Source organism: Magnolia sinica, chromosome 15, assembly GCF_029962835.1.
Source record: "Magnolia sinica isolate HGM2019 chromosome 15, MsV1, whole genome shotgun sequence".
NCBI classification, from domain to species: domain Eukaryota; kingdom Viridiplantae; phylum Streptophyta; class Magnoliopsida; order Magnoliales; family Magnoliaceae; genus Magnolia; species Magnolia sinica.
The window spans coordinates 40521072-40538981 of NC_080587.1; the positions used below are offsets into that span (position 1 = coordinate 40521072).

A 17910-nucleotide genomic window follows, 5' to 3' on the forward strand; every position below is an offset into this window, starting at 1 on the left:
ATGGTGGGTTCCACACGTGTGGAACACAAGTTATACATGGTCCCATGTGGGGCCCACCATAATGTTTGTATGCCATCCAATCTGTTGATAAGGTCACATGGACCAAGGTGAATAGGAAAAACAAATTTCATATGGATCTAAAACTCCCATGACACCCAAAAAGGGTTTCAATGGCAAACGTTTAATCACACTGTTTCCTCTAATGTGGGCCACCTGAATTACGTACATGGCTGATTTCTGGGGTGGCCCACTGTCCAAAGGGGACCCAACAAATGCATGGTGTGGATGTTCCACACACATCACGATGGGGCCTAAGCGTGGGACCCACGTCCCTGGCCGTTTCCGCCCACGTAGCGTCCTGCTGCTGCTGCAATCCAATGGCTGGGTCGGATTCACCCGATGCGGGTCCTACCACAAAAAAACTGTGAAAAAACTCTATTTTTCAAATATATATATATATACACACAAATCAGCTGATTTGAATATATATATTTTTTTTTTGAAACATAGAGTTTTTTCACGGTTTTTCTGTGGTAGGACCCGCATCGGGTGAATCCGACCCAGCCATTGGATTTTATGGCTTAAGATAGTCTGAATGAGCCCAATATTCGAGGTATTTTAGTGGATGAAAACATCAGGTGGATTTTCAACGGTAAAAGAATACTATTTTCCATGCTATGGCCCACCAGAAAATCGGATTCACTTCATTTTTCAGCTCAATGCCTAAAATGAGCTGGGAAATGAAATGGACGGCGTGGATTAGACACATATAGTAAGGTGGGGCCTACATGAGTGGCCCACCAAAAATATTAAATCAAGCGATGTTTTCTCTTCTTTTTTTTTTAAAGCCCAGCGTCCAGGAGCTTAGGACGGCATGGGTGGAAACACACATCTCACGGTGAGTCCCACCATCCAAGATGGACTAGGTGGACACCACACGTTCCTCACGTGGGTCCCACTTCTGGTGGATGGTGTGGCTATAAAACCCTTACATCATGGTGTAGCCCCACAAGTGGGGTGGGTCCCAAACACATACCTCATGATACAGACCCACAAAACCTGCTGCTGTCAATACAGCATATGGGTACACATCCAGACAATGGACGGTTGCATCAAGGTGGGTCCATGTAGGTGGGCCACAAAATAAAGGGGAGAGAGAGAAAGAGAGAGAGAGAGAGAGAGAGAAGATCGGTATGAAGGGGAGGGACCCCGCCACTATGGGCCCTCCCTAAATACAAAGCATTCATCAAGATGGGTCCCACCAATGTGGGCCCTTAAATCACAAAAGACAAATACAAGATCACCCACCTCAAGAGCTCTTCTTCCTTCTTCCATCAATGCGTTCTATAGCTCCAAAGAATGTGATCCAATGGTTGAGATGAGGCTTGGATGGTGGAGGTGGGAGATAGGAAGGTGGGCCACACTAGCTCTCCTCTCCTTGAAAATCATGGACGTTGAAGTTGCTTGGGGAGAATGGGAGAGATGAGAGAGAAGAGAGAGAGTGTGATGGATGGGGTGATGGGATGAGGGAGCGTGGTGCTTGTTGACTTTTGAGTGTCATGCCTTGTTGGTGAAAAAGAGATGGCTAGGTAAGGTTGTGTACTTAGACTTTGATTGATGGATTGATGTGACGTTTAGGATAGAGATTCTCTCGAAAATTGCAACGCGTGGTATTTTTCTCAAACTGAACGCGGGTCCACATCTCCTGGGCAGTGTATCGCATCAGTGTACAAGCGGCTGCATCGGAACCGCGGCGACGGCGCGGTCGCACTGGTATAGGTCTCGAGTCGAGCCGACTTAGATATACGGGACACATCTTAGGGTCGGCGCAAACGTCGATAACTGATCACGGGTCGCTGGAATTTGACCGGGATGACTGCGGAAGCCTACAGAACAGTACGGGCTAGGGTAGGGGTCTTACAGCTCTCCTCACCTAATAAAAAAATTTTCTTGAAATTTAAACCACTACAAGACCAATACGGAGCTCACCAAGGTAGGGAAATCCTATCCGAACACAACATGTCATCATAATCAAACACCTAAGAGATAGGGACAATGCCTGCGAATTCGACCGGGATGACCGCGGAAGCCTACAGAACAGTACGGGCTAAGGTACGAGTCTTACAAAAAGTATTTGATTTGGGGATTATCTCACTCAAATAATGACAAAGAGAAAGGACTAAGAGATTAATCATCAAATTTATTCATTCTGAGTTCATTACATCCTTTTGATCCTCTGATTCCATAATAGAATTTTTTTTTAGAAAATGCAGAAGTACAAGTACTGAATAGATTCAAATATAAATTTCGGTAGCATTCCGGCTCATGTTAGTCATATCTCTGGGGGAGATGAGTTGTGTGGGCTTTCCATGCACTTCGTCCCCCATTGACATGATAAAGGAGTGCTAAGATCCTTTCAAAACATCTGAACTAGCCCTAAGACCTAAGAAAATACAACATAATGCTACCTCAAAAGAGTACCCGCGCAACTCCCCCACGAGTTGCGCGGGCTGAGCGCAACTCACAAGGAGTAGCATGGCCCAGCCTTCTGCACTCTGCACTCCCTCTCCTTCTCTTTCTCTCCAATACCTGTCAGAGGCACTGGTCTTCTAAGCATCTGATCCTTCAAATGAGGGTGGTAGGGGGTATTTATAGGCCCCCGCACATGTAAGCCCTCGAATCCCTTGTCGTGGACCCCACTTCCAATCACTGACTCTATATATCCTACGAAAGATAGCGCGGCCCGGCGTAACTTCAATGAGTTGCGCGGACCCTCGCAACTTGGGTCCTGCACAAGTCATCTCGTCTTCACTTATATTGTGAGGCCCGTATCCTAGCCCGTACTGTTCCTTAGGCTTCCGCGGTCCTCGCAATCGAATTTCACAACCCGCGACCTGTAATCAGCATTTGTATGCAACCCTGAGTCGTACCCTATATTCCAGAGTCGGCTCGACCCGAGACTTGTATCCTTGCGACCGCGCCGTCGCCGCTGTTCCGACGCCGCGTCTCGCGCATTGAGGCGATGCCCGGGCCAGGAGATGTGGGCCCACATTCAGTTTGAGGAAAACACCGCACATTGCAAAATCCAAGAGAACATCACATCAATCCCATCAATCACATCAATCAAGTACACATCACTCCCATCACTCACACCCATCCCCAAGTACAACCACCCTCCCCAAAGTCAACTCTCTTACAACAAAGTACACCCATCACTCACTCACCCATCACACCCCATCCCTCTCTCTCTTACAACCTCTTTCTCTCTCTCATCTCTCTCTCTCATTCTCTAAGCAACCCACGTCCCAACCTCCATGAGAGAGCTTGGTGTGGCCCACCTTCCTACCTCCCATCTCCACCATCCAAGCTTCATCTCGACTATTGAAATGCATTCCATGGAGCTCTAGGATGCATCAGTGCGAGAAGAAGTCCAAGAAGACAATCGGTGGGTGATTTTATTATTTGATTTTGTGATTCGAGGGCCCACATATGTGAGACCCATCTTGATGTATGCATTATTTAGGGAGAACCCATAGTGGCAGGGTCCCTCCCCTCCATCACTCTCTCTCTCTCTCTCTCTCTCTCTCTCTCTCTCTCTCTCTCTCTCTCTCCCTTTTTCCTTTGTGTTAATTGTGTGGCCCACTTGATTTATGTGTTTTATCCAGCCGTCCAGCTGGGATGATGGACCCCACTGTGATGTATGTGTAGCATCCACACCGTCCAGGTAGTTGGATGGTGGGCCACATCATGATGTATGGGTTTTATCTACACCGTCCACCGCGTGGACCCATGTCGAAGTACATGTACATCCACCCATCCATCTGTTGGACGCTGGGCTAGCAGCCCAGCAATCCAACAGCTGGACGCTGCTGCCGAAAGTGACGTCACCAAGCTTTGTGGGATCCCACCACTTTAATGTATGTGTTTTATATCCTTACCGTCCAACCATTTTGGCTGACATGTGGGGCCCACCCCACACGTGTTGCACATGTGGGATGGGACCCACCTTGATGTGTGGATTATTTGCACCGTCCATTGATCAGGACGGTGCTATGTGGGCCAGCGTGTTAGATGTGTTGAATCCACACCATCTGTCCAGATTGAGAAGGCTATGGGCCTGGTCGCTGACTGATTTTACAAAAAATAAAATAATAATAACAATAATAAATACATAATACAATATAATATATATTATATGATATATATATATATATGCCATGTATATCTGGTGGGCCCCACATGGGACCCACTGCTGAGTGAGTGGATCGGCTGGACGTCTATACGCCAGCTATATAGCTAATGTATTGACGTCAGCAAGTAGGTGGGACCCACCTAGATGTAATTACTTTATATCCACTGTCTGTCCAATAAGGGGATGTGGACCCCACCTTGATGCTTGTGCTTCATTCCAATCGTCCATCTCAAGGGTCCACCGTGATGCATGTATTTCTCCAAGTCGTCCATCTATTTCACCAGCATGGGACCCCCATGATGTATTTATTTCATCCACACCATCCAGATTATGCTGGAAGGTGCTGGACAATGTTTGGACAGTGCTGATTTACATAGACAGTGTTTGGACGGTACTGTCCAATGTTTGGACATAGCTGATTTACATAGACAATGTTTGGGTGGTGTTGATCTTCATTAGGGTGCCATGTGCTCCATAGAATGATAGTGTACAGTGATTCACATGTTGCGCCTGCAACTATTGAAATGATTTTAGATGTAATCCAAGCCCACTTGAGGCCCATTGGTGCGGCCCATCATGATGTATATTTAAGGCCCATGTGATAGGGCCCACTTGCCTTGTATTTAAGGCCCATGTGATAGGGCCCACCTACCTTTTATTAAGGCCCATGTGATAGGGCCCACTTGCCTTGTATTTAAGGGTCATGTGATAGGGCCCACCTGCCTTGTATTTAAGGCCCATATGATGGGGTCCACCTGCTTGAATCTGAGGTCCATGGGCAAGGCCCATTGTGATGTATTCAAGGCCTATGGACAAGGCCCATTGTGATGTATTCGTGGCCTTTGAGCAAGGCCCATTGTGATATGTATTAGGCCCATGACGCGTGGCCCTTTTGATGTATTTGAGGCCCAAATACGTAACCCATTTAATGCATATGAGACCCATGTGTAAGGCCCACATGTTATGTATTTGAGGCCCATGAGTTGCGACCCATTATGATGTACTAAGGCCCATGGATCGTGACCCATTGAGATGTATTTTCGGCCCATATGGCGTGGCCATTGTGATGTTTTCATAATCCATTAATGAGGCCCATTATGATGTGCATTAGGCCCATGGGTTGTGGCCCGTGCGATGTATCTAAGGCCCATGTGCAGGGCCCACCTATTGTGTATATAAGGCCCACGAGTGAGGCCCATTGTGATGTATTCGAGGCTCATGTGATGTGGCCCATAGTGATATGTATGTAGCCCTTGTATGAGGCCCATTGCGATGTATATTAAGCCTTTGTGTGAGGCCATGGGCCCACTTTAAGTTTGGCTCTATGTGGGCCACTGCTTGGGAGCGATGTTGATTAAATATCTATATTGATGGGCAATGATGGTTAAATGTCCACATTGTGACCTTCCCTTGGGCCCATTGTGAGGCCCATTCTTGTTATGAGTAAGCTGTCTAGGACCATCCTTTATATGAGGGGAGTACACCATCATCTTATAACATGCTTAATATAACTTCACGATCCATGTCCATGCGCATCATATGTATGCTTGATATGAGAAGTGATTGATCATAGCACATGCTATTGGGTAGATTATTATGAGAATCCATGATAGGAGTTGTCCATTGATGTATGACTGGATGATATGACTCATGTATCTTGCATTGTGTGTTGTGATTACTGTACGCCCTAGTGACATCAGGGTCATAGCCTCCATAGGCATATCGTGGATGGCCAGATAGGACACCGGAGATCTGTACTAGCATCGGGCTACCATAGCTAGCCTTAGGTGAAAATTTCTAAACCCTCTTGGTACCAAAGGACGCCCCAATGTCTAGACCAAGTGGATATATATGAGTGTATGAGGGCCGTATACCAGTAGGTTGCGTCTCCCACTATGTCGTGGTCGGTTGGAGGGGATGTGGCCTTACCCGCCTGAAGGAGTAGGCAATGTTAGGCTGAGTCCGACCAGCTTGAGGAATGTGTCCGTTATCGACAAGCCGGGCCCGATATTGGCAGGCGGATAGTGAAGTCTCTTCCACTTACCCAGTTGTGCGCTTGATGGGGCAGCAACTGGCGTAGAGTATACTAGACCCCGATGATGATCCCAGAGATGTACATTATTGATTTGTAGAGTAGGAGTTGTATACTTAGCATTATATTCATTCATTCACTATCCACTCAGACTGGTGATGCACAACTAATTGTTATGTGTACGTTCGCAATGGCCAGAATTTTGGTTGAGGCGCGAGACTAACCTAAGATCAAGAGCTTACCACATTGAGTCTATCCAAATTTAGGTATGGGACTGGTTTGGATAGAAGTCCTTTGTGATAGGCCTCATAGCCTGTGATACCACGTACTATCATCCTGACTTCACACTACAGCTTGGTCATTTCATTCACACCACATTTGCATATTACATTACATCCTCGGCATATGACATTTTAGGTTGCTATGTTTCTGCATTTATATGACCTAGATGAGGCTGATGGTATTTGTAGCTCTTCTGAATTGCATATTGTATTGCATCCTCAATATCTGATATCTGGTTCGTTATGTTTCCGCATTACATAGCCGATTTACATTACTTTCTCAGTATATGACATTGGATTGCAATGTCTTTTCATCGCATATCCTGGATAAGGTTGATGATATTTTTATAGACTTGTCAGTATTTCTGCTTACTCTAATATTGTATGGTTTGTGAACTTATCAGTACTTTCATTAACTCTAATATTACATTCTTAGCACGCATATACTGTTCACACACTTACACCACCCTCTAAGCTTTCTATAAGCTTATGCACGATAGATGCTGCAGGTGGCGTTAAGTTGCAGCAGCGTTAAGCATGAAGCGTGCAGCCATCTTCTAGATCTTTGATTTTTTATATATGTATTTCCCTTTCAGCATTATATTCAAATGTTTATATTAGTGGATATGTGATGATGATGTTGTTCTTGTGATTTGGGTATACTTGTGGTTATGCTTCTTATGAGATAAATTCATGTTGAAAATCCTCCTTGTAGGATCCCAGGATCGGCATCTGCCGTATGAGCGCTGGGAGCCGAGAATGGGGTACTATGGAGGCTGTCGACACCAAATTTGACGATCGGGAATTTTGTGAACCCGGTTTTCAAATTTAGGGCATGACATATATGCTTCATTTCTTAATCAAAATTGAAATTGCGGTAATGGGCCGCAATGTGTCTAAGTGCGAAAGTATGACGGAGCTATATAATGTAGACTAAGGCCTAGAGGGAGTGATTAGGACCTATTTAAAAATATGTTTATTAAAAACAACAATTGCCTAGTTAAAACTAAACTAAGCGTTATAACTCTAAGGCTTCCAAGCCAATAGAGGGTCCAATCACATAGGCTACTTAAGATATGTAAATTAAGCAACTAGCTTATAGCATAGTAAACATGTGAGTATGGGATATGCTACCTATCAATCCTATCATTCATCTAATCATACAAGCATATAATTAAACATTCAACCACATTACATAATTAAACAAATGCTCAAATGAAAATCCCCAACACAATCATGTATAGTGGTTCGGATATGTACCTACTCCACTCCCAGCGGATGCACTCTCCTAGAGTGTATCGAATTTCACTATGGGAGTTTTTAAAGTAGGTTTACCCCAAACCTTTATAGCCTTACACAAGGACTCTACAATTAATGGCTTACACAAGAGCAAAGGTCCTACACAAGAACCTAGACTTTATGTCCTATATTAGGATAAGGGTCTTAATCTCGAACCTAATAATTTAAGTTACATAGGCCAAGGTCCTAATCCTGAACCAAAGATTTATGCCCTACAAAAGAGCAAGGGTCCTACTTCCGAACGCGACACGTATTCTCCTACCAGAGGCCTACACAAGGACTTGCATAGATTTTTCCTTCGACTAACCAACAACCTAGGTCCTACACAAGAACCACGGATTTATGCTAATAGGTAAAGGTCCTACAAAAGAACCTAGGTGAGTTTGAACATAAACTCTTGTACTCCAACCTACACAAGGAAGAAGCACAATAATGGACTCTAAAAATGACAACTCATTTGATTGAGCCCCGCTTATTGCGCCTCTATGGAAAAGTTCAAGAGGTCTTGTTAAGGCTAAGGAGTTCACTTTCTTGTGACTATTCCTAATTTTCTTGCCTATCTGACCGGCACCACATACTTTGTTTTCTTTTATTTTCAATTTAGGTAAACCTCGTAAGGGATCTCTTTTGCTCAGATTATATAGATCTCTATAGTTAACATGTCCAAGATGTTGATGCCATAATTCAGTCTCATCTAATTAGATCGTGTAGCATAACTAATTTGTTGAGCAGAAGTCATTAATTATATAGCAATTTTCAGACGTTCTACAACCATTTAATATCACATGTCCTTTATTATTCATTCTATCACATCCGTGATCCAAAAATTTTACACTATGATTGTTGTCACAGATTTGAGATATGCTCAAGAGATTATATTTCAAACCTTCAACATATAAAACATTCTCAAAGATACGTAAATTAGGAAGTTTTACATTACCTTTTTCGATGATCTAACAATTGTTAACATCTCCGAATGTAACTGAGCTGCCATCGATTTGGTTGATGTTTGATGGAATGGCCTTATCACTTGTCATATGTCTAGAACATCCACTATCCGGGTACCATCTTGAATGGCTACTAGTTTTGAAAGCTGTGTGGATAACACGACACTTAACCTTTGGAACCCATTTCATTACGATTCTAAGTTTAAGAGGGTCTCTTACCTTTTGTTGTGTTTAGGAGTTAGAATTTCTCCTATTTCTGTTTACTCCGTTCTTACCAGAGTTGGATTTCAATAGTTCTTTGAGCAAGTCCATAATTTTATCAGCTAGAAGATGATTTCTATTATCTCTCATTTGATATTTGTGACAGTTGGTACAAATTTTTACATTAGATGCTTCTTGAAAGGGTTTTGTATTTTTGAAGTTATTCTTTTTACAGTTTAACTCTTTTAGAGTTTTTGTTTTAGAGTTCGAGGATTCTCCTTTTACAAAAGTAGGAGTAGAATCCTTAGATTTTAAAATGTTATCTTTAATATAACCCAATCCAGATTTGTCACCACATCGGCGAGACGAGGCTAACTATTTTTAAGTTTCTAATCTTCTTAGGTATATTTCAAAGTATCCTTTGAACTCTGAAGTGAGGAAACTTCAATTTTTAATATATCATTTTCAAATTTAAGATTTTACGATTCAAAAAATTTTAAACTTAAACCCAATTTGACTTTTTCAAAAAAATCAGAAAAATAAGATTTTTCCAAAACAATCTTTTCAAGTTCCAATTGTAATTTGGCACATTTTTCTTTTTGAATTTTCAATTTAGCCACAATCTTGCAACTTTCTCTATACAGGGCATCATGTGCCACTTAAAAGATCGTCTTCATTTTCAGAGTCATTTATATGAGTTTCATAATCAGATTTTCATAATCGTCTGAAGAAGTGATTCTGGCATAGTCATAAAGGCTTTCAGATCTTTTACAGTTTCCTAGTCTGATTCGTCAGTTTCTGAATTAGTTTCAGATTTCAATGATTCATCCCAAGTAGCAATTATGCCTTTTAAATCCAGGTCAACACCAACCCCAGGCCTAGCCCACAAGATGGACGGTGGATATTAAGGGTGAACTAAACAAACCTGAGGGATAAGTACTTAACGTGATGATGGAAACCAAACATAGTTTTTCTACTTTTGGCTAATAAGCATGTTGTTTATTAAATATGTTTATCTATTGAATAAGTAGAAACAAAGATAAGTTACTTGCGGCGGCACAAGTAGATTATGTAGAATAACTTACAAGTTATACAACCCCTTATGGATCACAATGTGGAAACCAAGTATAGATTAATAGAGTTGGATTTTATTGAGAGTCTTGGTATTTTATTTTGAGTTAAATTAGGTGTCTCTCATAAGTAGGTGGAAGAGTTCTTTTCTTGGTATAATATATAGCTATGCTAGGCATGTAATCAAAGAAATACAAGTGAGGAGTGTTGCTCTATCTTTTCTTAATAGAAGTTTTATATCTTAAAACTCGTAAATAGTGATTGATTTATTCATCAAATTGGACATGTGAGGAGGTCCATGTAAAAGATCCATCAAGTGTAAGTAACCATCTGATCTAAGGGGCCTATAAGTGGTATCAAAGCTCTCACACTAATCTCAGATACCTGAGATCCAAATTCCAACTTTGACCTCCGAATTTGAAGGTCCAGAAACAATCAAGCGAAAGCTGTTTGACTGTCTAAAATCATTTCAGTTGAGCTTGCGATTTACCATGTTAAAAACAGCTATCCCATGGAAGAAGAGTGAAGTGCAATACATGAGAGAGACATTTAGACCCCCAGCTGTTCATGATGACCTGGCTGTTTTTCGTAACTAATTGAGAAAACATTCATCAACAAAAGCTGAATTTATAGGAATGATATTGATTCACATAGTGCGCTAGTTAGTATGACAGCCCCACACATGGTTACCACAGGTGGCACTCCAATTCTCATATGATACAGGATTTTTAGAAGCTTCCTATCAGGTCCACTGATAAACACATATTATTGGGATGAAACTGCAGACAATGCATACCATTACCCACAATAGAGCATTTAGGCACTCCCAGAGGAATATGCCTCTACTACTTTGGTTTGCTTCTCTTCCTGTAGCTGCACCTGCGATGTAAATTTCACGGTGTTTTAAAAACACCATCTGCAATGGACTGGCTTGGGGCCTGGCAAGGCTAGGTCTTGACCTGAGTCTCTTCGGCTCAAGAATCAAATTTCTATTTCTATTTCCGATGTGAATGTTCCTGACCCACCATTGAACTAATGAGCTGAACATGCGTATCTGCACATTTGTTGGATAGAAAAGGTGTACCATGACAAGGCCAAGTTGGTTTAAAATGGAAAAAATCTTAAAGCCCTAACCCCGCAGGCAAATTTAATACACGTACAAGCCTCTTCCAACAAACCTTTACACTGTCACATGTGCAAACCGGCCACCCCTGTAGGAATCTGAATCTTACATATTTTTCCACCTAGAGAAAGAAGAATTTACCTTATCTTTGGTAATCCAAATTGCGGGTCAGACTGTCGCAGATATGCTCAGTAACACCCGGTTTGGAAGATCCCATATATTTTATATTAAATGTAGACAGTTGCTCTATTTATCCCTTAACCATCTATTTATAGGCCACTGATCCAACTAGTAGGATCGTTCTTAGAAGATTTGTTGGGGCATCTCCCATCCAGTGGGTTGAATCAGATCAATGTCTGTTTCACCGTCATGTTGTGGATCACCCAACTGATTGGAGTATTGAACAGTTAATAAGCCACTGATAAAAGTGTAATGACGTTCCAACCTAGATTGTTTTTGGAGCATCTCCATCCACAATGCGATGAATCAGATAACAGTTTGTATTGACAAACTATGGTCCCAATGGAACCATGAAGGTCAGCAAATGGCACGTTGGCTGATGAGTAAGACCCAGCAAATCCTCTTAGTGTTAAGTACATGGATATTATGCAATTCCATTATAATTTATTTATATAAATAACCTTCTATTTAAATACAAAAGACATGGTCTGAGATGTACGCAAAGTGAACAGATGGATGCCCCAAGGAAGCTAGTCCCTCCATGATACGTGCCCATCGCTGTCCATTTTTTGAGACATTTATATATTAGCTTGATATCAACTGTTCTGGTTCTTCCTTCCATGAACCGATCGCCAAAGTATGGCGTCCGCCACAGGCAACAAGTTTGGCACACCACCGTCCTTCAGCATGGTTGAGGTTTCTTGGTGGTGGCAGGTTTATCGGCACTTCCATTGGATGACCGGTTGTCACTTTCCTCCCATATCCAAGACGTCCATGATCTCCACGCCCAAACTGCCAAAGTAAAAAATAAAAAATAAAAAATTTGTCAGCCAGTTTTTAAAACCAGTCTGGCCGAAGGTTGGTCTTACAAAAAAGGGGTTTTTGCAGACTCCCACATCAACAATAGGGTATTTGCAAATACCTGCATAAAAATATATGATTTGCAAATAATGACACTGTTAATTTCAAGGTTTTCCGTAACAGTAGCGGTGGCCGTAACAGCCACTTTTGTTACCTTTACGATACGGGTTGTAACGGCTGTTACGGTCTCTTTTTTTCCTATTGAAAAAAACCCGAAAAACTTGTATCAGCCCCGTAACGGGCAGTTACGGGTCCATTATAGCCTTTACGGGGGACGTAACGGGCCATTACAGGGGCTGTAACGGCCTTTACAGGTCATTTTATCCGTAACGGCCTTTACGACCTTTACAACCTCATAACGTGTAACGGTTGCCACCGTTACCTTTACGTAACGGCCTTTACGGCACACCATGGTTAATTTGCAGTTATTGCAATACCCACATTCCATTGGTTTTTTATAACTTCCGTTAGCAACCGTTACAAAATAACCCATATGGAGGATACCACAAAATTATCTTCCATAAAAACATAAATCCTTAAATTTTCCTCCATGTGGAATATACAAGAAAATCATTTTAATTGGGAGGTTTTAGGGTAGGGGTAGTTTCTTCATTTTCTCAAAATATGTCAAAAATGTTAACTGTTATGAAAAACTAACAGAAAGTCAGTATTTGCAATAACCACAAATTAATGATGTGGTTATTTTCAAATGAATTATTTCTATGTGGGTATTTGCAAATACCTCATTATTTAGGCAGTTATTAGCAAAAACCCCTTTATAAAATGTATAGTACTCTATTAACCAAAGACGAAGAATAATCCCCATGTTCAACTATGATGTTCGGGACTAGCATATAGTTTTTCACATTGATCACAATGTGTAGTTTTAACGTTGTTGTTGTTCATCAACGTGCATTTGGAAAAACAAAAACAAAAAAACAAAAGTTAATCGAGGATGTCTGCATTATGGGGTTTATTCTGGGGTGGAACAGAGCTAAAAACTATGCTAATTGAATGATCCTAGACACAAAAAATGTGGCCATCAAATGAATGGCTGTAAATTGTCTAAGAGAAAGAAAGCCTTTGGGAGAGAAAAAAAAAACTCTAACTGGAGCTAGAGTCTAGCCTCTTGTACTAAAAAAAATGCCCGAAATTGAATAAAATACCCTTGGAATCATGGGCAAAGAAGGAAAATAATAAGAGAAATAAGAGGAAAATAAGAGAACCCATGGTCCAAAGATAAGAGGGCTCGCGGTTTAGAAATATATGTTTCTATGTTCCCCGTGAAGCTAAGGCATATATATCAATCATGGCTGGCTTGCCAAGAATGTGTCATACAACTTCAACAATAAAAGCCTTTGTGAAGATATTTGCAAATTGTGCAGTCGATAGAACAAATGACATGGAAATAATGTCAGCTTAAATGTGACAATCGGCGTAAATGTGTTTTATTCGCTTATGAAAAACAAGATTAGAAGCTATTTCCAGCAACAAAACTTTAACCAAAAAATTTTACATGCAACATTCAAGCATTCACTATAGCGCGGTACTCAGCCTCAACACTAGATCGTGCAATAACTGGTTGCTTTTTAGTCTTCTAGGTAACGAGATTACCTCGGAAAAAAGTACAATATCCTGCCATAGAGCATTAATGCCTACCCAATCTGCATCATAATAGCCTTAAATATTAAGATTATTGTAACAACTAAACAAGATGACATGTCTAGGAAAAGACCTAATGTAGTGTAAGTTGCGACAAATTGCCACAATGTGATTGGATCGAGGAGCATGCATGAACTGGCTTACTAAACTCACTACATGAGATAGATCTGTGCAAGTAATAGTCAAATGTATCAATCAACCTACCAAAGGCTAGTACATGCAAGAGATCACTCTCCAGGCTTCAAGCCTCATCTCTCTTATTCGCTCTTCGCCTAGGAAAGTCGTTGCTAATCTTGATCCCTTGGGCCTTGCACACATTGTATCCATTTCTGATACTCCTATTCTCATGTAGGTGTACTTCCCTAGCCCAAGGTGTAGGCATTTTTTCCCTAGCCCGAAGATATGGGCTTTCCTTGACCCAGGGTATAGATTTCTTCCCTTAGCCCCAGTGTTCAAATTATCTCCAATATTATCGAAATATCTCTGATATTATATTTATCACTAGCTCAATGATACCGATAACAATGGTACTGATACCGATGACATTGGTAGTATCAGAAATTTTAGGTATTAGCAATGTATCACCAATGTATCAAGATTGCTAATGTAATCGCCAATATTTTCAACTATGTAAATTCTAAGCGTCACTTATATTACCGATGCATCAATATCGCCAATGTATCACCAATATTTTTGACTATGTAAATTCTAGGTAATGCTTGTATCATAAGTGTATCAATGATATTTCAATAATATCGCCAACATATTGATATCATCAAATTTTTGTGTATTGGAAAAAAATTTATTTCAATTTTTTTTCATGGGCACATGGTTGTATGTAGTGTTCAATTTGTCATTGATAATATTGATAATATCTCAATATTATCGATATCGCAACATGTGCGATATTGAGACCGCAATCTTTCATTTCCTTTCCAATTTTGATGATTTCTTGGTGAAATATCGTGTTGTTGATATTTTGCAATATCGATGGATGTTTGAATGGAAGGTTGGATGGTTAAATAGGCCGGATGGGAAGGTTGGACTGATTTCTTACAACAACATATGCTTTTAAAGCCCCTTTTGCAATTTTATTTTATTTTTTCTAAATATGCAAATATGTACATTTTAACATCTCCTGAAGTTTCGCTGAAAATTCCATTGTTTTTCTCATGTTTCCCCACACTTTCGATTATCAGCGATATTATTGGCGATATCGATATTGTTTCTGTATCCCTGGCCAGCGAAACTTGTAGTGATACTGATAATTTGAACACTACTTAGCCCTAGGTGTGGGCTTTTTCCATTTCTTTTTTCCCTTCTTTGATCTGCGTTAAGGCATGTCCTCTTCGTTCATTTGTAATTCTTGTACTTTTACCCTTGGTTATTAATAAGAGAGTTTTTGCTTGACCGCCAAAAAAAAAAGGATCATCAAGAAGTTTCCCATCATCAAAACAAAGTTTCTTATTTACCTCTAATAGAAAATTAATAGTTTGGCACCACGATTACTAGTTGAAGTCAATAAATTAAGAGCATATTTTCGTTGAGACAAAAGGATGCCCTTCTAGAACGAAGACTCAAATTCCTAAAAAATAATTTAGTGGTCCAATGATATCATCCACATACAATATTCACAATGATAATACCCTATACACGCCACTTAACAAGCACAAAATGATCACGATGAATGAGAATAAATTTTATACAAATTAGGGCCTCACTAAACTTCTCAAACCAAGCTCAAAGAGCCAACTTCAAACCACATATAGCCTTCTTAAGATGATGTACATTTCTTTCCTTTCCTTTTTAGCAAAACCAGGAGGGAGAAGCATATAAATCTCCTCAATCAGATTACCATTCAAAAAGAAATTCTTAACATCTAATTAGTGCAACAACCAATTCAAATTAACAGTAAGAGAAATTATCACCTGTACCAAATTCGTCTTAATAACATGAGCAAAAGTCTTAGAATAATCCTAACCATATATTTGTGTAAATCCTTTAGCTACAAAACTAACTTTATATCAAGTTAAACTACTATCATGATTATTACTTAAGATCATGCACCCGAGACAACCCATCAGATTCTTTCCAACTAGTAAATCAACCATCTCCCATATATGATTCAAATTAACAATAAGAGAAATTACCACCCGTACCAAATTCGTCTTAACAATAGGAGCATAAGTCTCAGAATAATCCTAACCATGACTGTGTGAACCCTTTAGCTATAAGACAAACTTTATATTGAGCTAAACTACTATCATGATTATTACTTACGAGCAGTGTTCGAAATATCAGTATCACGTTAAGTATCGCACCTTTGGGTAACAGATACGTATCGGTTATCGCATGGGATATATCGGTTGTATCGCCTAATGTATTGTTGTTGTTGGAAACATGGGAAAATTAGTCAAGTTTTTCAATGAAACTTCAGTGATTGTTAAAAAACACATTAACACAGACTTGTAAATCAAAACATTACAAAAAATAAGTGCACATAATAAGTTTTCTTTGTATGGGGTCCTAATCTATGCGTTGTCTAACTGAATTGATGCAAGTATATTCAATTTCATTCATATAATTTATAAATATAAGAAGACGTGTGGAAAAACAACCAATACATTCAAAAGCAAAAGAAGAATCATTATATTAGGTTACATACATGTTTGATTTTATGTTTGGACACAAGGATTGCAACCGACTTGTGAGCAAGTGGGAAATTTTGATTTTTTCAACTTTCTACAACTCGGCCCATCTCCAAATCTCAAAATTGAAGCTCTCAATCCATGCTTTTTCATGCAAAACATGAAAAATCATGTATTTGTAACAATTTGACGCTGATTTAACATGATTTACTAGGAAAAAAAAGGATCGAAAATCGAAAATGCTCACGAAACCGAACATGTGAGAAACATCGCACTACTTGCGAGTTTCATATCGCACAGGTGGGATACAAGATATATCATGGGATATATCGGCCAATACCGTCGATACTTAAAACACTGCTTACGAGCATACACCCAGGACAACCCATCAGCTTCTTTCTAACTAGTAAATTAGTAATCTCCCATGTATGATTCCTCTCAATAATAACCATCTCTGCCTCCAGAGCATGTTACCATAGAGGAGAACTAAAAGCCGCTTAAATATTTTTAGGAATATTGGAAGAAGAAACTCAAGGGCAAGAAAAGAGGACCTAAGAACTGGAGACAGTGGATGAAAACCAAGAACCATGCTGGTTAGGCAAGAGTTAGTACAAGTTGAAGGCTCTTAAAGGGCAAGGGGAAGGCTCAAAAGGACATGGATGGAGGTACCTTGATGACCTATGGTCTAACTAAAGGTCTAGCCCTTGATGGAGTGGCATGGCGGAGTAGGATTCATGTACTCAACACAATTAATTGAGATAAGACTTGGATGATGATGATGAATAATTATGAACAAAAAATCCCAATGGATGCTTACAAAAAATATAACCGACATGGGTGTTCATAGCCAACACCTATATCCATGCCCCAAATCACAAGGAAATTATCCAATAATCATAAAAGTACATATGATTAGCAGTTAACCCCAAATGATGGAAGAGTGAAGCAATCAAAAGAGAAAAACACCTATAGGGTAGGAGCGACAAACCTACACTAGAAAATCACCATCACCATCTCGAATATCAATAGCTCACGTTGAAAATACAGATAGGATCCATGTCACAAAAGCTCCACACAACAAATGGACCAATAATCAGGGACTGGAATTTCTTTTTGAAATTTTCTCTAGATTTTAGAGAACTCCAATCAGATTCACTAAAAAATAACAAATACAGCATAAAACTTCTAAATTTATACTCTATCAGCCAGTGCACTTTTCCTTCATGATGACCGTTGGCCATATGGAGATTACGTCATCTATACAGCCTCCATACAGGCCGATGACTTCAGCAGGTGGCCTGATGACATCAGTACCTCAACCTTGCTTTGATACCAAGTGGAAAGGGAGAATATGGGAGGAGAATAAGAGGATTGGTTTTAGTAAAGAAGAGATGGAAAAAGGAAGATTATTAG

The 17910-nt window shown here is 40.2% G+C and overlaps 1 protein-coding gene across 1 annotated transcript in view; it reads right to left on the reverse strand.

The window, feature by feature from the left end:
* Positions 1-11750: 11750 nt before the first annotated feature.
* Positions 11751-17910, reverse strand: part of LOC131227496 (ultraviolet-B receptor UVR8) — a 73455-nt gene continuing 67295 nt past the window's right edge. The window contains exon 11 of the mRNA XM_058223282.1: positions 11751-12118. Coding sequence (XP_058079265.1) covers positions 11912-12118 — 207 coding nt within the window. The 3' untranslated portion in view covers positions 11751-11911. The remainder of the gene's footprint in view (positions 12119-17910) is intronic.